General features: G+C 48.7%; 1 protein-coding gene across 3 annotated transcripts in view; it reads right to left on the bottom strand.

Moving 5' to 3' along the window:
• Nucleotides 1–14,479: 14,479 nt before the first annotated feature.
• Nucleotides 14,480–22,108, bottom strand: part of GRAMD2A (GRAM domain containing 2A) — a 91,761-nt gene continuing 84,132 nt past the window's right edge. Inside the window, exons 12-13 of one of the 3 annotated variants that reach the window (XR_010590793.1) lie at nucleotides 20,691–21,460; nucleotides 14,480–20,582 (exon numbers count right to left, since the gene is read on the bottom strand). Coding sequence is in view for 1 of the 3 variants with exons in the window: in XM_065558521.1 (XP_065414593.1) it covers nucleotides 21,457–21,460 (4 nt within the window). In the remaining 2 variants the exon portion in view is untranslated. Of the gene's footprint in view, nucleotides 21,461–22,108 lie in introns of all 3 variants that reach the window. The other 2 variants (XR_010590794.1, XM_065558521.1) reach the window with 2 other exon arrangements.

Genomic DNA, 22,108 nt, shown 5'->3' on the forward strand with positions numbered 1-22,108 from the left:
ACATGCTTGCTACACAGGAAAAACCTGTCCCATCTTCCCACCATGGGTAAGTATTGTAGAGTTTAAGCAAGGGTGAGTGTTCGGGGGGATTGCTGTCTTAGGTAGGGGTCAGTGATACAAGGAGGGGTGAGAACCACTAACCTAGAATGGCCTCCAGGAGTTAGTTTTTAGGACAGGAGCTTAGGGAGAGAGATTCCAGGTCCATGAACATTCAAGGACTTTGGTCCATGACTAGGGCACCTCGGTGCTATGTACATGTTTTCTATTTCAGGTTAGTTCAGGACAGACTCCCCCTTAGGGGAGGATTTACCTAGCATCTTTTCTGTTCTCTCACTTGAAAGGAGAGATTGTCTAATATCTGTGTGAGTATGTGTGTATCCACACACATCCCTTAAGTAATGAAGAGGAAAGAAATACAGAAAGAATACAAGGGTTTAGTTTGTCAGAGTTTGGTTAGCTATCTCTGTAGGAGACACCTGGAGACATGAGATTGTGTGTGCATCTAGGGAGTGTATTTCAGGTATCCACAGAGTTAGGACTGCAAGTGCAGTTCAAAAGATTCTAGATGCACAGTTCAACTTAAACTCAAGCACGTTTGAAGATGAAATAATCTTACTGAATAATGTTCTCTACAAATAATTTACCTGCTTCTCTGCATTCTGAGAGGCTATTCCTGAAACATGTACTGTATTTTTTGACACACAAGTACTGGCTAGCTTCCAGCAAAGTCTCTTCCATGGAATTTTCAGCCCAATTTCTACATCAGAGTAGTTTCCATATGGCTTACTAGAAACTTGTAAGGTTCACCCAATACAAGCCATCTTGCATCTATCCACATCCTAACCTTCAAGAAAAATCTTGTGTAGAGGAAAGATACCTCATCACCATCCTAATACAACCCTGCCTGCATGTTAATGTCATGCTGCCCAGGCATACAGTTGAAGTTATCCTAGATTTGTATATGCATGACTCACTTCATTTTGCTAAAATACTGAACACATGTAGAGCCTGATTCTGCAAATGCTTAAGCATGTGGGTAACTGTGCACTGAAGTGAGTGGAACTAATCATGTAACTAAGGTTACTCATGTGTCAAAGTTAACTGGATTGAATCCTTAATCTAATTCTCAGAGAGCCCAGAAAGTAAAAAAAATAAGAGCCTGCTCACTGCCCAGTCTGTTTTATATTACAAAGGCTCACTGACAAATTAAAAGTCACAGTTTGCAAAGAAGTAACTTTTCAAACATTTTACTTGGACATTCATAGCTATTCATCAAATACTTGCGCTTGTTTTTCTTAGTCAATATTGCCCTCTACTGAGTGAAATTATTAGAACTGTGGCTACTGTAATGTGCTACTTCAATATCCTTTGAGATAAAATCACCCAAAGAAAGAGTGTGTATGACGGGGTGGCACTCACCCCTTGAGTACCTCCTACTGGCTGGGTGAGATACTGCTATCTTTTCCCCACTCCTAAAGGCCTCTATAGGTTGCCAACCTCACTAGGTTGGTTTTCAGTGGCTCAGCCCTCCAGCCAAGTCACATACACGAACCCCTTCCAGGATAGCAGTGTTCACCAAATTGTCTGTCCCTGCCAGGGTCTTCAGCCCCATCGCTGGCCCCTTTAAATCCAGACCTTTGCTCAGGGTTTAGGGTGCTTTGCCAGTGGGGGAACCTAGGCTCACCCATTACTCCAGGTTCCAGCCCAGAGACCCGTTGACTAATATGTGCTGACTAGCATACATATATATTATGCTGAGAATACTATCTGCAATATATGTATTCCAGGCATACAATAATTATACATATTATTAAGGATTAATATAGCCGTTATATAGCACAAATTGGCCTATACCTTTATCATAAGCCTGTTCACTTATCTAAGTATCCCATAACATCTAGCATTAGAGGAAGTAAATTTAGGCTTAAGTAGAAAGGAAAGCTGTCAATATCAGGACATATAATTGTTTCCTCATAGCAACAAAAAGGGTGTTACCTTCACAAACTTATTTATCCTGGTACAGGTCTAGGAGGTGTCTCACACCTCTTAGTACCTGAAATGCATGTACCCAGAACAAAGATAAGAGTGGATCATGACCTGGAAGGCATAGGTTCAGAACAAGAGATAAATGGTTGCACCATGGTACCAGAAACAAACACAGTAAAAAACTAATTAATTGAATCTAGTTTCAGGTGACCTTTTACCGATGTACAAGAAAGGTATAAAGCAGGGGTAGGCGACCTATGGCACATGTGCCAAAGGCGGCACACAAACTGATTTTCAGTGGCACTCACACTGCCCGGGTCCTGGCCACCGGTCCGGGGGGCTCTGCATTTTAATTTAATTTTAAATGAAGCTTCTTAAACATTTTAAAAACCTTATTTACTTTACATACAACAATAGCTTAGTTATTTATTATAGACTTATAGAAAGAGACCTTCTAAAAACGTTAAAATGTATTACTGGCACGCGAAACCTTAAATTAGAGTGAATAAATGAAGACTCGGCACACCACTTCTGAAAGGTTGCCAACCCCTGGTATAAAGAGATGGCTTTAGGGATGGAACTTTGGGGAAGTACACCTTCTGCTTAAGGTAAATGTAACATCGCTTCACAGGACTGCTCTTTGGAGACTGCTATCATATAGAACCTTTTTCCTGACTGACACTGGTTATTTGGTCTCTTCTTGAGTATATTTAGTCACAAAATAACAAACTAAAGTGTGGTCAAGCAATTGACTATACAAGTGATCAACAGATCCTATCCACAACAGCCACAAATAGCCTCTTTTAATTAGTTGCTGTTTTCTCTGGGCCTCTTCCCATTTGGTCCTTTTATCTTCACCCATTACCTTAGGGTTACGGTTCTCAAGTCCTCTCTCTCCCAGGTCCAATAAATGCAGCCTATTGAGCTCCTGCTTTGGCCAGAGAGACACACCCTTCTTCACCTCTCTGATTGCAGGCAGGAATTGACCTGCTAAAGCCCTGCAGCTCTTTTTAGCTGAGCCTCCTGGGCTCATTTTAGGCAGGCTGTTGGACCCACTTCACTGCTCTTTTCCTGGAGTGGGGTGAGTATGACTGCAGGGCCTCCAGCATGGGGCCCCATCACATACCTCCCCCTCCTGAAAGATTTTGGGATTAGGATTCTTCCAAGAACAAGATATCCCTCTGTTCGGGAAAAGAAGTGTGCATTCTCATGCTGGGAGCCTGGGCACTGCCTTATTGTAAAGGTGTAAAATTGTAGTGCCAGATACTACCATGTAATTCATGGGTTAGTATCTTTCATTGCTTACGTCCATTTCAAGGCGCATGGGCCGTTAGTAGTTGGAATGGGGCTCCGAGGAGATAACAGTGCAGTGCCGCTACTGTCCAGCATTCCCTTTCTAGGGTGGAGTACTTAGTCTCGTGTTGCTGGAGCTTCCTGCTTAAGCAGAAGATTGGATGCTCTGTTCCTTGAAAATTTTGAGACATTATAGCCCCCAAACTTATGATGGAAGCGTCTGTGTATAAAGTAAAAGGTAGCGAAGAATCTCTGCACCAGAGCACAGGTTGCTTCCCCAAAATGTCTTTTATTTTTTGAATAACCACGACAGTCCTATGTCCGCTGTACTGTTTTCGGTACAGACGTCCTGGTAAGATCCATCAATGGTGTGGCTAATTCTGCAAAATGGGGAATAAACAGTCAATAATAGCTGACCAGGCCTAAAAAGGCCCACATGTATTTTTTTGTTTGGGGAATGGGAGTTTTTCCCAATGCCTCTGTTTTATCTTTCAGGGGCTGCATTTTCCCATTCCCTACAAGATACCCAAGATATTAAGTCTCCTGCATGCAAAATTTACATGTCTTATGGGTCACTGGGGCTTACAGCCTTCTTCAGTAATTGCAGAACCATTGTATGCATGCACTAAGTATGATTGCCAGTCTTCACTGAAGACCCCTACATTGTCTCAATAGGCAGCTGCAGATTGCCTGTGGTGATGAAGTACATGATCCATTAGGCTTTGAAAGGTGGGCAGCACCCTATGCAATCTGAAGGGCATGGTTATAAAATAGAATAGCTATAAAGGGGTGGCAAAGCTGGGAGTCAGCTCTAAGCGGTATTTGCCAGTACCCCTTGGTCAAATTCAACGTCATAATATACTTCACTTTTCCAACCTGATCCACGAGTTCATCAATTTGGAGCACAGGATAAGCATCAAATTGTTAGGCTGCATTCAAGGCCCTGAAATCCACACACAACCAGGTTGTGCCATCTGGTTTGGGCACCGGTAGCACCAAACTGCACCAAGGACTTTGGGACTCTTCAATGATGCCCAGTTCTAGCGCTGCAGGAACCTCCTGTTCTAGAGCTACTCAGAGTTTCTCTGGAACTCTGTGGGTCCTATGTTCAGGTTTGGCCCCCCAGGTTTATCTGGATGTGGTGGGTCAGGAGGTGGGTTTGACCCAGTTGAGAGGAGAAGAGATCACCAAAGTATCCCAACAGGTTCCCAGCATGCCATCGCAGGAGTGTAGGGTGGCTCTCTTCTATGGGAATGTCTGCAGGGCCTGTTGGAGGCTGCGCTTCCGGCCTCAAGTCATCTGGCAGGTCTTGGGGTCTATAAATAGGCCCTCCTGTGCTTTCCAAGCCTTTAACTAGTTCATATGGAAAATTTGTTTTTCCTTTTTCTTATCCAGGCAACAGATCTCATAGTCCAGGGGTTCTCAGCCTTTTTCATTCTGAGGCCCCCCCAACTAGGGTGACCAGATGAGAGGAAGAAAATATCGGGACACATGCGGGGGATTGGTCCACCGGTGGACCAAAAAAAAAAAATTGCGTCCTGACCGATCTTAGGGGACAAACACCTAAATATCGGGATGGTCCCGATTTTATCAGGAGGTCTGGTCACCCTACCCCCAACACCCTATTAAAACTCCATGGCCCCTTGGTGCCACAACAACTGTTTTTCTGCATATAAAAGCCAGGATCAGCATTGGGGGTAGCAAGCAGGGCAACTGTATGGGGCCCCATGCCACAGGGGGGCCTGTGAAGCTAAGTTACCCAGGCTTCAGCTTCAGCCCTAGGTGGCAGGGCTGGGGGCTCCGGGCTTCAGCCTCATGCGGTGGGGCTTCAGCTTTCTGCCCTGGGCCCCAGCAAGTCGAACACTGGCCTGGCTTGGTGGACCCCCTGAAACCTGCTCGCAGCCCCCCAGGAGGCCCCGGACCTCTGGTTGAGAACTGCTGTCACAGTGCACATTCCCCCTTTAGCAAATGATCTCCTAGGGTTCCTGCCATTTGGCCAACAGCATATTGTTGGTACTTGTCAACAACACGGTAGTTGGTAGACTGAACAAGTTTGGTAGACTCCTTTATTATAATGGTGGGCCTAGGCTTGTAGAATCTATTCCAGATTCTCCCTCTTGATAGCGTGATCTACATTTATAACATCCTCTGGCAAAGAGTTCCACAGGTTGACTGTGTGTTGTGTGAAGAAATACTTCCTGTTTGTTTGTTTTAAACCTGCTGCCAATTAATTTCATTGAGTGACCCCTGGTTCGTGTGTTATGTGAAGGGGTAAATAACACTTTCTTATTTGCTTTGTCCATACCATTCATGATTTTATAGGCATCTATCATATCTCCCCTGAGACATCTCTTTTCCAAGCTGAACAGTGCCAGTCTTTGTAATCACTCCTCATATGGAAGCTGTTCCATCCCTCTAATCATTTTTATTGCCCTTCTCTGTACTTTTTCCAATTCTAACATATCTTTTCTGAGGTAGGGTGACTGGAACTGCATGCAGTATTCAAGGTGTGCACATACCATGGATTTAAATAGTGGAACTATGATATTTTCTGCTGTCTCTTTCCTAATGGTTCCAAACATTATCTTAGTTTTTTTGACTGCCGCTGCACATTGAGTGGATCTTTTCAGAAAACTATCCTCAATGAAGCCAAGATCTCTTTTTTGAGTGGTAACAGCTAATTTAGACCCCATCATTTTGTACATATGTTTGGGATTATGTTTTCCAATATGCATTACTTAGCATTTATCTATGTGTTTCATCTACCATTTTGTTGCCCAGTCACCCAGTTTTGTGAGATACCTTGTAACTCTTCACAGTCAGCTTTGGATTTAACTATCTTGAGTAATTCTGTATCACCTGCAAACTTTTTCACCGCACTGTTTACCCCTTTTCCAGCTAATTTATGAATATGTTGAACAGCACTGGTCCCAGTACAGATCCTTGGGACCCGCTATTTACCTTTCTCCATTGTGAAAACTGACCATTTATTCCTACCCTTTGCTTCCTATCTTTTAACCAGTTACTGATCCACGAGAGGACCTTTCCTTTTATCCCGTGACAGCTTACTTTGCTTAAAAGTTTTTGGTGAGGGCCCTTCTGAAAGTCCAAGTACACTGGCTCACCCTTGTCTATATTTGTTGACCCCCTCAAATAATTCTGATAGATTGGTGAGGCATGATTTCTTCCCCAAAGTATCATGTTCATGTATGTGTCTGCTAATGCTGTTCTTTACTATAGTTTCAACCAATTTGCCAGGAACTGAAGTTAGGCTTACCGGTCTGTAATTGCTGGAATTGGCTCTGTAACCTTTTAAAAAATGGGTGTTGCCAGCCCAAAGGGCTCGAGGGGACAACAGTGGTTCATTGCCCGGTGTGCTTGGCACCAATAAAGACAGCGAGGGGAGAAAGCAAGCCAAGTTTATTTCAGAGCTCTGAAATGGCACTAGGAGACCAGCATGTCTCAAATCAAGTGCAACAAATACAAACAAATTTTATCTTTTATACTCCAAACTGTTTGCATACATCTCTTTGTCTGGCTTTTCCCCCTTACCCCTCCCTTTCAGACAACAGTTATAATAAGCTCTACATAAGCTTGTGAGAAAACTTTCCCAGTCTTATGCATATCTGTGACCTTGGGTTTAGACGCCTGCAAACTAACTACCCCCTCCCTTCCCTCGCTTCTTTATCTCTACTATTTCTGCTAGTGTGAGTGAAACTGCAGCCATCTGCTAGAAAAGCTGACCATTACATATTCTGCTTCAGCATTAAGGCAATTAGCATGAAAGTAGGTGAGAGTTCACACGATGGGGTTCTGTGGTTCAGGTAGGCCCAGAGCAGAAGAGCTTCATCGGCACTTTTGGCCTTCCACTCTCCCGAGTTACCTGGTAGCTATGCCTAGTGACACCAACATGGGTGTTCCATTAGCTATCCTCCATTAGCTATAGCTATTTGGTACAGAGGCAGATTTAAGCAGTAGGCTACATACCACAGAAGTGTCCACATGGCAGCTGAGCCCCTTACTGGCAGTCTCAGCAGAGACACCAATAACTGAATGGGCTACAAAGATAAAATCACTCCCACACCATAACAGGTGGCTGGTCACGAAACAGCTGAGGCAAGCTGGCGGGATGCTTTACCTCTGCCCCTGCTTCACATTTCCTAAATAACTGTTTAATTGTCCTTTGTATGACAATCATAGTTAGGGCCCTACCAAATTCACGGACAATTTTGGTCAATTTCACAGCCACAGGATTTTAAAAATCATAAATTTCATTATTTCAGATATTTAAATCTGAAATTTCATGGTGTTGTAACTGTAGGGGTCCTGACCCGAAAAGGGGTTGGGTGGGAGTCGCAAGGTTATTGTAGGGGGGTCATGATATTGCCCCCCTTACTTCTGTGCTGCCATCTTCAGAGCTGGGCCCTTGGCCCACAGCCACCACTCTCTGGCCACCCAGCTGTGAAGGCGGCAGCCCAGAAGTAAGGATGGCATGGCATGGTATTGCCACCTTTACTTCTGCTTTGCTGCTGGCGGGGCACTGCCTTCAAAGCTGGGTGCCTGGCCAGCAGCTGCTGCTCGCTGGCCACCCAGCCCTGAAGGCAGCGCAGAAGTAGGGTAGCAATACTGTGACCCCCTACAATAATCTTGCGATCCCCCCCACAACTCCCTTTTGAGTCAGGACCCCCAGTTTGAGAAATGCTGGACTCCCCCGTGAAATCTGTATAATATAGGGTAAAAGCCTATACTATACAGATTTCACGGGGGAGACCAGATTTCATGGTCCGTGACATGTTTTTCATGGCTGTGAATATGATAGAGCCCTAATCATAGTGTATGAGCACTTCGCAAATAATGAATTAACTCTTTCATCCAAGGAAGTATTATCCCTGTTTTGCAGAATGAGAAACTGACACAAAGAGAAGCACAGCTCATAGAGTCGGTCAGGAACAGATCCCAGCTCTCTTGGGTCCCAAGCCAATGTTTTAACCACACGCTCATCCCAGTACTGTTATGCTTCGCATCAGCACTAAATTAATACAAGAAAACCAATGCAAAACAGTTTAGATAGATAAAGGAATCACCAGCAGGTCCATTTAGGGCAACTTGCTTTCTTTGAAGTCAACCTGTGGATTTTGTGTTCTTTACTGCCATCTAGTGTGTAAATCTCCTTTTTACATGACACTTTTCAGGCTTTTCTCAGTAATGAACAAATAATTCAAGCCACTGCAGCGAAACCTATAGTTTTATTAAGAACATTTCTCCTTTAAATCCATCCATTCATCTAGAAACTTATATGACTCTCGTCATGCTGAGCACCTCCAAGCACTTTCTTCTCTCCTCCCAAGTAGTAGGCCTATGTGGGGAGGGTTGGTTGGTTGCTTTTAAATGACTGATGTTGCTATTGAGGGAAAGCCAAGGCTCTGACTCAGTAAGGTTAGCGGTTGTTAGCAATAACCAATCATTTGGAAGAACAGTTAACATGGGACCGTTGTACAAATCACATTCAGACACATTGGCCTTTCACTCGTCTGCCACAATCTATGCTGCCAGCTGTGCTAACGCTTTAACTTTCAGGGACTGGACTTAGAGAACACCCTGTGCCTCCTCTCTCCATTTAATTCGGTGGTGAATGAGGAGTTAGTTCCAATGCTTTTAGAAGAGGCTGAAGGCTTCGCAGCAGGAGCCAGGAGCTGGCTGCCCCAGCCTAGCAGAAGAGCCCCACTCACTCAAACACTAACACTGGGACCAGAGATGGGCCCAGGGTACAAGCTCCAGGCCCTGATTGAAAGTTACCCAAAGCCTGAGGGTGTTTGGACCTGAGGGGTTTGGTTCAGGCCCATCTCCACCCTGAACCACTAATAAAAGAAAGCACTGAAAGTGGTGGGCTTTTTATACACCATCTCCTCTTTCAAGCAAGCCCCAGTGCAAACAGCACAGGGGCGTGGGGGGACTCAGTGAGTGTAGAGAGCAGGGTGGTAAATACACCCAAGGCCCAGCTATACCGAAGTTCACACAATTGCTACTGCCAGGGAACTAGGGAGAAATTACAGGGTCTTCTTTTTGCCAGTGTGGACAGAACCTACTGCATTTGCCTCTGTCTAGTGTCCCCTTTGCAATGAATGGCCCATTGGCTCAGCAAAGGTTGGGGCTGCTCAGCCCTGCTGCTGCAAAGCAGGCCAGGAGCATACCACATGGGGACCTCCAGGCAGGCGTTCGACTCACTGGAGCTGTCCTTCCCAGGCCTTCCAAAACCACAACTCAAATGGTTTTAGCTGCAGTTACTTTGCCGAGTGGTTTGCTTTGCTATGGACTGACCCTTTGTCCTTCCCCACAAAGGGTGGTGGGAGGATGGGATCTACGTTCCCCTATGCACACCGCTCTGCAGCCAGGACACAGTGCCAGTGTCCTTGGTTTGTGCAGCGGGAGGAGGGGAGAAGGGATGTTATGCTACGTGACCGTTGCCTGTGAGCTCAGCGTAGATCTATGGGGCCACTAAAAAGTTCAGCAGCAAAAGCTTTTGGTCCACAGCTATAGTGATGTAAGCAGAGTCTGAATGAGCTCTCCCCTGACATCTAGTGGTGAGCTGTAGAAAAGACTTCAGGAGCTCATCTTGTTTGCATGGACACACCCACCCTGCCTAGGCACTCAGCATGATGGGATTGCTTGCCCAAATGATGACTTATGGATGGTGTTGGATCCCCAGTCTCCTTGTTATTGGGGCAGGAATAATAAAGCGTTGTTATCCTTGTTGTATGAACCGAGGGCAGCAGAACTGTACCTGACATACACCGATGGAGGGACTTATCCTCAACTGAATGGCACTTGCTAGGCAGGGGACATGGTTTCCAAAGCCTAATGAGTTAAGAAAGGGTGGGGACAAATATTTGTATGTGGTGGTGTAGGCACTGTTTAACCCTGCTTTGTTCAGTATATTAAGAGAGTTAATTTAAACTCAATTGAATCACATAAAGACTTTGGGGCAGTGTTTCTATTGCAGAAGAGTACCCTGTATGTACTAGCAGAGGGGCTCCCCCACTAACAGCCAAAGTCAATGAGCGCTGTGTTAAGTGGAGGGCCCTGAAGACATTTTGGTGAGTTGGGCTAGTGGCCAGCAGTGTGGCTGCTGGAGAGGCAGGGCAAGTGGCCACTGGGGTATCTGGTGGAGAGGTATGGCTGGTGGGGAGGTACAGCCAGCAGGGTGGATGGCAGAGAGGTGGGGCAGCTGGCAGAGGAGGCCAGAGCAGAACCCCACAGAGGTGCAGCAATTGGCTGTTGGGGCAATGAGTGAGTGCCTGAGCAGCAGAGTATGTAAGGTGACTCCTTACTTCCCCCACCCCCTTCCACACAGGGTGGGAGGTGAACTCTGTGGATGAACCTCTGAACTCTAGGCTGCACTGGCCATCGACAGCAACTGTGAGTGGGGTGCAAAGAAGGGACGGGCACATTAGAGGGACTTTTGGGTTGCTGGACTTAAGACCAAGAGGGGAAAAGGACACTGCCCAACTTACTTGAGGGGGTGAATCTTTTGCTCATGGTTTATGTTTATGAACCCTAGCTGTGGTGTTTTCCCAAATAATGCTGATTTACTTTCCTCCTTTTATTAAAAGGTTTTGCTACACTCAGACTCTGTGCTTGCGAGAGGGGAAGTATTAGAGGTGCCCAGGGGGGTGGTGTGTAATTGTCCAGGTCACTGGGTGGGGGCTCGAGCCAGTTTTGTGTTGTGTTATTGAAAAGGAACCGCTAGATACTGAACCCAGCCCTTCTTGCTGCTGGCTCCACCTGGCAGAAGGGTTACAGTTACACTCCCCAGAGTAAGTGCCCCATTGAGAGGAATGGGAGGGTATGTAGGGTGGGGAGATGGATGCTCTCAGTGAATGGGAGGGGCAGCGGAATAGGAGAGGAAGTGAGGGGAGCTACTGAGACTCCGCGGGAGCTGGCTCAAGGGGCATCCCTGGCTAGGCCTATTGCCAGTCCTATGGCAATGCATCAGTGGCTGGCGCCCTATGAGCTGGCGCCCCTGCCTCATGCTGGTGGCTGCACATGTGCTCCTGCCCCTTCTGCAGGCGGGTGTCTCCTGGTGGCTGGAAGGCAGGGCCAGCTGCTGGTGAGTCACATGAACAGCATCCTGCCCTTGGCTGCCTGGAGGCATAGACTGTGCTACCCCCCTGCACCCACCTGGCACACCAGCCCAGATGGCTGCAGCCAGCCATGTGTCAGCTGCTCCAGCCCCTCTTTCAGGGCTAGGGTTACCACCTTTTGAAATGCAAAAAAAAAAGGCAAACCCCTAGAAGGCAAGCCCACCGCAACCCCAAAACCCAACCACAAGGCAACTCCGCAGCCCTCCACCCCACCCCAACAGCCACATATATTATCTAAAGCGGTAACACCTACAGATAAGATTGATCAACTGGTGTTTGTTTTATCAGCACATTTTGCCACCCAGTCTTCCTAGTTGGTTTCCTGTAGCCAGTTATCATTGAATGTGCAAAAGAACAGGAGTACTTGTGGCACCTTAGAGACTAACAAATTTATTAGAGCATAAGCTTTCGTGGACAAAGCTTATGCTCTAATAAATTTGTTAGTCTCTAAGGTGCCACAAGTACTCCTGTTCTTTTTGCGGATACAGACTAACACGGCTGCTACTCTGAAACCTGTCATTGAATGTGCAGTTTCTGAATGTGAGCTTTATTTTCGGGGGGTGGGTGGGGGGATGTGGTGTAGTAGTCTCACTCTCACCATCACCCTGATCTTCCATTATTTACTATGCCTTGCATAGCTCCTCACTCTCATGTGACTCACAACTCACACCAGTTTTGATCTGTTATCGCTTAAACTGTGTAAGTGGGAACACTGCAGCGTCTTTAGCTGGACACATTAACATGAGGTGTTCCAGTGTATTGTGATAATAATGCAAATCTTTAGACCCATGTTAAAAAAAAACCTGGCAGATTAAATTATTTTTCTGGCAATTGGCAAATCCATTAAAAAAACCTGTCAGGCTGGTCAAATACTGGCCAGGTGGTAACCCTAGCTGGGTTCCCCTCACACAGGGACCCTCTGGCTCCTGCTCTCACCTCCGTACGATATTGTGAGGGTGGAACTACACATCAGCCCCAGGAATAATTGCATGACGGGGGTACTAGCCCCCAGTCCATGTGCCCATCGATGTCTGCCCTGAAGAGGACACCAGGCTGCATCAGCTCATGGCCCCAGGGCAGACATTTTTAAAAATTAGCTGCTTTTTCATGTAAGAAATGCCTAGCTCCTTGCCACTACCCATGCAGGGTCCTAACCTGAAAAAGACTGATTGGTAGCTAAGTACCTAAGTAGGGTTGAAACGCAGGGCCTACAGGCTGAGGCCTGTAAGATTTTAGCTTAGCCATACTAGGCTTAGAGTTAGGAAACACTTGATATAAATAAGTGACCAAAGAATGACCCACGATTACAGGAAAAGATGTACCAGTGAATGGTATTGTGAAAAGTTAGCCCATAAGATTAATTTTAGATCACAAAATGCCCTAAAGGTACTAACACAGGCCTTAACTGCAGGACACAGGCGGTGCATGAATGCTAATGAGGATATAAGGCACAAGCTATAGAAAACGGGGTACTCCAATATTCTTTGGGAGCACAATACAAATAAGAAAAAAGAGGGTTGACACTTTCACGCATAGGTGCAGAGTATGAGGTACAGTCAGTATCACATTATAAAAGTGGGTGCCCAAATTGGGAAAACTGAGTTCCCCATAGGAAAACTCCACCAGGAACCATCCCTCTACTGATGATCAAGCCAGGAGAGCCCCATCAGACCCTAAGACTATCTAGGACAGGGGTGGGCAAATTATGGTCCACGGGCTGCATCCGGCCTGCCTGCCATTTTAATCCAGCACTCAAGCTCCTGCGGGGGAGCAAGGTCTGGAGCTTGCCCTGCTCCGGCGCTCCAGCCGGGGAGCAGGATTGGGGGCTGCTCCGCACAGCTCCCGGAAGCAGCGGCATGTCCCCCCCTCTGGCTCCTACACATAGGGGCAGCCAGGGGGCTCCGTTCCACATGTTGCCCCTGCCCCAAGTGACGCCCCCACAGCTCTTATTGGCCAGGAACTGTGGCCAATGGGAGCTCCAGGGGTGGCAGCAGCGGACAGGGCAGCGTGCAGCAGAGCTGCCTGACCACGCCTCTGCATAGGAGCCAGAGGGGGGACATGCCGCTGCTTCCGGGAGCTGTTTGAGGTAAGCACTGCCTGGCGCCTGCACCCCTGAGCCACCCCCCGGGTGCCCCAACCCCCGCTGCACCTCTGATCCCTCGGGTCTCAGCCCAGATCACCCTCCTACACACCAAACCCCTCATCCTCAGCCCCAACCCAGAGCCTGCACCCCTACCTGGAGCCCTCAACCACCTGTGCCCCAATCCCCAGCCCTGATCCTCCTTCCACCCACCAAACCCCCTCGGTCCTAGCCCAGAGCACCCTCCTACACACCAAACTCCTCAGCCCTACCCCAGAGCCTGCACCCCCAGTTGGAGTCCTCACACCCCCCCCACACTCCACGCCCCAGCCCAGAGCCCCCTCCTGCACCCTGAACTCATTTCTGGCCCCACCGACAAGCCCACATCCCCAACCCCCTCCCACATCCCAACCTCAATTTTGTGAGCATTCATGGCCCACCGTACAATTTCTATACCCAGATGTGACCCTCGGGGCAAACAGTTTGCCCACCTCTGCTATAGGAGGATGTGAGTATAACGATCGCTATAATTATGTGTAGGATTGATCTAGGCTTGGATAATCATAACTTTGTTGGTAACTTTAATAAACTTGAAAAAGGATATTAGACATTATTCTTGTGACTGTCTGGTTTTATTCTTGTGCCCTGCCAGGCATGGACCAAGAGACATCAGTCCAGAGAGCACAATGGGGCCTCCAGTAATGAATGGCCAGGACCTCCTGCAGCAGCCTAACCTTGGTTCAGTACTGACACAGAGCAAGAAGGGCCCTACTCACTGAGCCACCATCACCACTCCCTGCAATGGCAGGGTCTTCCTTGAGACTTCCCATCCATACTTCGCCCATGCCCTGCTTGGTTGTAACATACAAGAGAACAGTATGAGATGATAGGGCAGCTAAACTCAGATTTGTGTCTATATATTTTCCCCTGCTTGGATTCTCCAAGTGCAGAAAGACAGTAACCACTTGTCAGACACTGGCACATTAGAAAATGTCGGTTTTTATTTAAAATATGTTCACAGGCTACAGCAAGACAGCATTCTATTCCCCAGATGTCATCCACTGGCCAACAGATGTAGTTATACAACTGAGGAGGGGGGAAAAAGGACTTGAACCATTCACTGGATCTATATAAATACTTCTGGTTTACAACAAATATAAAAATAGAAGCAGCAAGGCTGGGCTGTGCATGCACTGACTTCAGCTGCCTTCCCCAGTCATTGATGCATCAGTACTTCAAGTTCCCAGGTGTGGTGTTGCATCAGCACACGCTCCTAGGGTAGGCTGGAGTGAAGAGTAAGGGTAAAAATCGCATCGAGATTGTGTTTGACTCACAAAAATACTGTACAAGTGACCGGACCAGGGACAGATTCCAGCTCTTCAAAACGAGCTTCATGACAGCATCATTAGCTCCGCCCTGGCTACTCCCCTTCCTTTGGTCACAAGGACCACGAATGGCTCCAGCCTTTGTCCCCAGCCTCCCAGGGGGGAGCGTGGTGTGTGTGAATGGAATCCTCCCCCATGCTACAGGATTGTGACGTCTACTGGGCCATTCCTACCCCGGGTCTTGTCACTGTCACTTCAGCCTGACCACGCTGGCCATGCTAAAGGGCATTTCCTCCTTGGCCGAGGTTACAGCCCCTCTGACTGCTTGCTGCTGCACTCATTGACATTAATACTTCAGTGGGAGAGGCCAGTCTCAGGTGGTGGAGGCAGGCAAAATGCCTGTTTGAGTGATTTCACTGTGATCTATCTGGGGGCTTACAGAAACCAGGCTGCTCTTGTCTGCAATGCCTTGCAGCTGCTGGTTAGAGGATGCAACTCAGGGTAAGAAGTGGGTCATGGCAGTTCAGGGACACTCATTTCACTAGTGGATTGAAAACATTCAGCTGCAGCCCTAGCTCTGGGACCCTCCCAGCTCGCAGGATCCTAGAGCCCAGGCTCCAGCATGAGCCTGGACATCTACACCACAATTAAACAACCCCTAAACCCTAAGCCCGAGTCAGCTGGCACAGGGCAGTTGTGGGTTAACTGCAGTGTAGACACACCCTCAGAGACTAGCTACTTGAGTGTGCAAGCCAGTCACTAGGAGACAGGGCGTGAACATGCAGCTGTGAGGATGGTTCAAAAGGCCCCAGCCTCTCTCGTCTCCCAATCACATGGCTCATGGGATGGTCCCGGGAAGTTACTGGCCCACCACTGAGAGCTTTAATAGTTGCTCATCTCTGGGTTATTGCCTTGGGATACATTTCCCTGCTCTTTAAAGATAATAAATACCATTATAAAACCTTAAAGGATTGTGTGCTCACGTCCCATCTCCCAGAGGATCTGAGCAAACCAGTGACTGGCAGCTAGCACTTGGCATTCAGAGGTGTAGTGGAGAGGGCTGTAGGAAGGGATGTAAAAAGAGGAAATAAAGTCCTGTTCTCCTGCTGGAGTAGCTCTGGCATCCCAGCTTAGAGCTCTCCATCTTAGTGACAACAACACTGGAAGGAAGGACAAAAAATTGCAGCTAGAAAATGGAACAATAAACTGCAGCTAGAAAAGTAAAATAAATGAATGCTAAAAGTAAACAATGGAATGATTGGATGACAACTGAGGACTAAATTGCAGCTAGAAAAGCCTCCAGCCTGGGTAATTCAGTCCTAGCCCAGCATCAAACCTCCCATTCTTGAGCTCGCAGAGAAGCTAGCAAAAGGCCAACTACAAGCTCGCCCAACTGAAGTTAACATTCTAAATCTTGCATAACATGGATTCAGGCTAGGACATAGAAATGAAACTGGCCTAGTGGCACTGATGGGTGATCTCCTGCTGTCAGTGGGCAGAGGCCAGACAGCCATTCTCCTCCTCCTGGGCCTCTCTACAGCGTTTGACACGAATGACTGTGAAATATGCTGTCTGGCCTGAGAGGACAGTAGTCCAGGGTAATGAGGTAAAATGGTTTGAGTCCTTCCTATACAAACACACCCAAAAAGCAGTGATGGGCAACTGCACCTCTACCACTAGATCCCTCACTTAGGGTTTCCACAAGGATCAATTCCCTCACCGGTCCCTTTTGACATCTACATCCAACTGCTCAGTGAACATGTCAGATGACATGGACTCAAGTGCCAGCAATATGCCGATGACACACAGCTCTTCCCATCCTTCACCACGTATGACCACACGCCTACCACCAAGACAACACAATGCTTGGATGAGATCAGCTCATGGATGAAGAACAGCTGGTTGATGCTAAACCCGAGCAAAACTGAGGTGATGCTGGAGGGTGGGGGAAAGTATTTTGAAGTGTGTGCAGCCATGATGGAGTCTCCTTTGGCTGAAGTTCACATCCACAATTGGTCAATTCAGTCCATCGACTTAGGAGTACTCCTGGATTCCTCACTGACAACAAGCTCGCATGTCACAGTGGTTGTGAGTAATGCTTTCCACCACTTCCAGTTGGCTAGGACACACCATCCCATCAGGCCAGGCCTCAGTTATTCACACCTTCATCACTGCTCAGCTGGCCTGCAGCAATGCAATATACCTGGGCATGAAACCTGCAGTGCTTAGGGAACTCCGAGTACAGAACACTGTAGCACATCTCAACACCACAGCCTGCCATGAGCACCAGTCCTCTCTCTACGCTGGCTTCCCCTAGCATTTCCACTCAAATTCAAGGCTCAGTCCTTATCCTCAAAGCATTCGACGGCCTGTGCCAGGGTAACTAAAAGTTCATTTAAGGGATGAAGGTCGGACTGGGATGAAGACCTTGTCGACAACTTTGTTCCTCTGTCACAATGGAACAATAAAAAGAGTAAAGCTCATCTGTGAGAGAGACAGACCTTTCTCCAGGGGCAGTCTGAGCCTGTGCAATGAACTCCCCTGGCCAGGAACTAAGGGCTACCACAAACCTCACCACTTTCTGCTCGAAGTGCAAGGTGCGTTTCTTTGACCTCCATTCTGCAACTGGTGTATTTATTTAATAAAAATAAGATTAAAATCACCCCTACCAAAACAAGACACTCCCCTGCACGTGCTACTCCCTCTGGGGTGAGGATAAGAGAACAAACATGGGAGAGATGCGTAATCACATTGCTTAATGCCCAACTGGAAGGTGCCTACAGACTACGGCGAGGAGTGTGGTTTCAGTGGAAAATAGCTGCAATGGGAGGGGGATCAGGAGAGCTCCCGAATCTTCGGTTACTCCCAAACGCTAGTGCTTAGAAACCTTCTCTGTGCAGTGACGAGTGGATTCCCAGCCCCAGCTAGCTGTGATAGGAACACACGATGGCACCCCTAGTTCTGCACTGCGCTGCCCTCCTCTAACAAAGGTCCTGAGATGAGTGTGCTACTCAAACAGATCCCAAGTCTTCAATAAGCTCATCATATGGTCCTATTCCTCCAGAAGGGAGTGTTCAAATCCTGCTGCAGGAGCCCTGCTTAGCCCTGGAGCTGATGGCAATGGAGCAAAAGCAGCTGCTGACCTTGCAGCGGTGGTGAGGTTAATGGCAGTTGAATGAGCTCAGCCCAGACACACAGAGGTTAGGCCATGGAGTGTGTTGTTCTTTTTCTGCAAGTCCTGCCACGGCCTGCAGAGCCCCCTCCGCAGCTCTGTAAGTGCTGTGCTTTGAAGCAGGAGTCAGCATCACAGTACTCCTCCCTGGATGGCACCATGCAATACAGCAGACGTGGCTACACCCACTGCAGCCCTCTCTCTCTCCCAGGCATCCTGCTGCTGGCAGGAAGCTGCCAGCACTACCATAGCAGTTCAAGAGCTGTGGCTGACACAGTCAATGTGCACCTCTGCCAGCTGCAGGGGTTCTGATGTCATATGTTTATAGGGGACAGGGTGAAAGCCGGGAGCAGTCCTGACCCAAGCAAATGTGCAAGAGCAGTTTTGATGGCCAATCCACAGACAAGCAGTTCCAGCAATGGAGGAGCGGAGCGCTATCCGCAAAGCGAGCCCACACCCCACTGCTCGCTGGGACCTCATCCCCAGGAGCGTGGGTTAATGTGACTGGAGGGTTGGTTTTTTTTTGTTAAACACTGAAAGAGATTTGAACTCTGAAAAGCTGAGCTGTCATTTGTGCAAGACAGTGAGTCAGACCTCCCACTCCCACTCCTGAAATGATCCCTGGCATAAAGCATTTCCTGGCACTTTGTGGCACTGTGGCCAATCCACACACCCTCCTTGCTAGCTGTACTCCTCTCCCCTGTGAGATCGGCTGCCAGGGCAGGAAGGGGGGGGGGGACAGCGGAGGCAGGACGCTGCTCCCTGCAGAGCTCACAGGGGACATGGCACTTCGGTTTAGCAGTGCTTTCAAACACAATCAACCCAAAGAGCGGATGCCGGATGCACACACACACTGGAGAAGTGGGGATTGGTGAGTAACAGGCAGCCACCTTGGTGGCAACATGGCCACTCTCCAGCAGCCTACTCAGAACTGCTGGGCGCATCCCTTCTGGAATGACTCACTGAGGGAATCACGGGCATCCTGACGCCAGAGTTATACAAGCTGCTTGCTGGTGTGAGGGGAGTGCTGCGTCCTGGTGCTGCTTGCACCATATTGTGTCTGTCTCCCACCTTTCGCTCCACGTGATCCCAAAGCGCTTCACACACGCAAGCGATGCAGAGACAGCTTTATTCAGCGTGAGGGGAATGAGGGGCTGATCCAAAGCCCGCTGGAGTCAATGCGAGTCGTTCCATTGACTTTGGATCAGGCTCCTAAAGTGCATGGTTACAGTGGCTGTACGAGAGGTGCTTCTAGAACGCTAAACAGGCCGGACTCCTAATATGCATCAGCCCAGCCAGGCTTTTGAATATTTATGAGCTCAGCCTCTTCTAGCATTGCACTCATGCCTCCCATCCCATCCCCCACAGCTCCATTGTCCCCCCATGTACAGCAGGGTTTTTGCTCAGTCCCTGCACTCCCCAGCGTCAGGCCACAGAGCACTGGAAGTTTCATTTAGATATTGACGACACAGAGCTTCTGAGGGAACACAGACACAGCTATTCCTCCTGCCCTCTCTAAGGTGTTCGCTGGCTCCTGATCGCAGCAGGGCTACATCCTACTACAAACCCACCACCCAAAGGCCAGCTCCAGGCCCACCTCTTGACTCTTCTTTGGGGATTCTCCAATACAGCCCTCTCCTGTGGTTAGAAACTTGGGGTGCTGAGGAGCCCCATGTGGAGAACACAGCATGCCTGGCACTGCCATCAGACAACCGTCACTCCAAGTTTGGACTCAGCATTGCTGGTTCCTGGCCAGTCTCTGTATTTCCCTTAAAGTGCAGACGCCTTTCAAACAGAGCCCTCCTGAATCTTGTTCTAAACTGTCCCTCTGGCCTCCTCAGGGAGCCGAATGAGGGGTCTAATTCTAGCCCGTTCATCTCCCCACTGCCAAACTCTACCCTGTGCAGGTCGGCCTTGATTTGCATCTGCTTGCGGATGGGCGGGCTGCCCTTTCCCTGGATTGCCCAGTGCAGCAGAGTATTATTACAGTATGGCACGTACTCTGCATAGCGCTGGGTGGGGCTGGGCTTTGGGGTTAGCGAACCACCTCATCCCTTTATTTTCACCTCTTCTGCCCTGAAGGAACGCTGGCACAGGGACCGTGGTACGTTTTGGAAGGGATGTGGGACAGTTAAGCATGATCTATGCTGCGCACACTAGCCTCACAGGGGATGTGAGTTACACAAGAATCCCCACAACTAAGTCTGCTATTGCCACCTGAAGAACCTGACTTCAGCAGGTATCAGGCCAAGAGGCCTCGAACCTGTCTGACATCTCACTGGAGCTGTAATTTTTACACTGAAAGTTATGACAACTACTGTAACTGAGCTATTGCCTGAGTATGAACACTGGCACCTAAGCAGAGATGCATTTGGGACCCAGCTAGGCCAAGGCCCAGTGTGGAAGGGTAATGTGGAAACCCCGAAGGGCAAGAGGAAATCCATCCTGAGGAGAACTAGCTGAGTGTGGGATGTGTGTTCTGGGAGAACAGAACATGCCCCAGCTGTGTCCCCCATCCTGAGCTCCGTACGGAGGGTCAGTCTCTGCTACCAGGGCTTCTCACTTAACTGAGGTCCACGGTTGTCCTTGAAAAAGAAAACAGAACAGAATTAGGAATAAAAATGGTGGTAACTTGAACACTGAGTCGTCCTAGGAGTGGGCCCAGCAGTGTCACACCAGAAAGGCCCGGTCACCTGTAATCTGTTGTGCCACCGTCTGATGGATGCGACGATGGCTCAATGCTGGTGTCATTGTGCTAGAGTCTCCCGCTATCATGGTGATTTGGCTCCGGGCACCGTGTATCTGGGCCAAAGCCAAGGCCCCTGGAAGAACATGTGGTTTCACTAGCACCAGGCCCTTGCCAATTGAAAAGAAGGGGAGTCCTGCTGGCAGCAGCTCAGGCTATATTGACAGTCTGTCCCTGCTTGAGCAGGAGTCTCTGCTGGTAGAAGAACAACAGTATTTGGTCCTAAGTGTGCTGATCAAGGGCGCAGCAGATTGCATGCTGCTGTGACACCTCCTATGCTCAACAGAAACGATTCCTGGACCATCGAGCTACTAACTGTTCTTACTTGCTCTCAGAATCCGGCTGGAGATGCAGCTCGAGCCGCCGTCCAACGAAGCTGCACCCAAGACTCTGATAAACAGTCAATGCTTGGCAGCGGGTTTTGTACAAAGAGGTGGCTATCGCTTGGAAGAAGTGACTGCATGGATGGCCTGCTGGGCTCCAGTCCGATCCCATAGCATGACGGGCCAAGGGAGGGAGGGATGTGGGGTTTTGCAATTGCAAAAGGAGGTGTCACGAGCCAGAAATAACATGGAATAAAAGAGTGAGCAATCCTGGATTCAGACTCTCTCGATATTGCAGACACGCTCACCAGTAGGACGCCCTGGAGATCTGTACACAAAATGCTATTTTCCTGTCAAAGTCCATCGTGAGCCACAGCTCTGGGGCGACGGTCACCTGCAAACAGAAACACAGAGGAAGATGAAGGCAAGCAAACCCATACAGGGCCCTGCCTTGACCCCAGGTCCCCCAAGGAACTTATTCCTGGCATTGTGCAGGGGAGGAGTGACAGGGGGCAGATCCCATCTCTTAAAAGACCTATCACATCCTGTAGGGGGCAATCCACAGGCACCATTTCCCTGCACTGCAGCAGGTCCCTGTCCAGCACTCCATCACTGACTATGCTGCCACGACACTGCTCTGGAGTCATGGAAACTACGGGTCAGGTCCTGCTCCTGCTGGAGTCACTGCAGGAGGATCAGACCGTAAGGCAGTCCTGACAGGTCCGCTGGAGCAATCAGCAGGGAAGTGTTGTAACTGCACTAGAAACGTTCTCCCACAATCAGGGAGATGCTGAGCCACTAGCGTTGTGCTGGGGGATAAGTGAGGGCAGGCATGACACAGTCACTTGGAGTGATGCTATATCCGACCACAATCATGAGCATTACAGGGGGAAAGACCCAACTGGCTCTTACCCATCCAGCATCTCCTGCCAGTGCAAGCCTGACTGCTCTTCAGTGCTTGGTCTCATGCTACCAGGGGAAGCAGCACCAGATACTACTTCTGAGGGAATTCTGCACCACTGCACGTGCGCAGAAGTCATGT

This window comes from Chrysemys picta, chromosome 10, assembly GCF_011386835.1.
Source record: "Chrysemys picta bellii isolate R12L10 chromosome 10, ASM1138683v2, whole genome shotgun sequence".
In the NCBI taxonomy this organism is placed as follows: domain Eukaryota; kingdom Metazoa; phylum Chordata; order Testudines; family Emydidae; genus Chrysemys; species Chrysemys picta.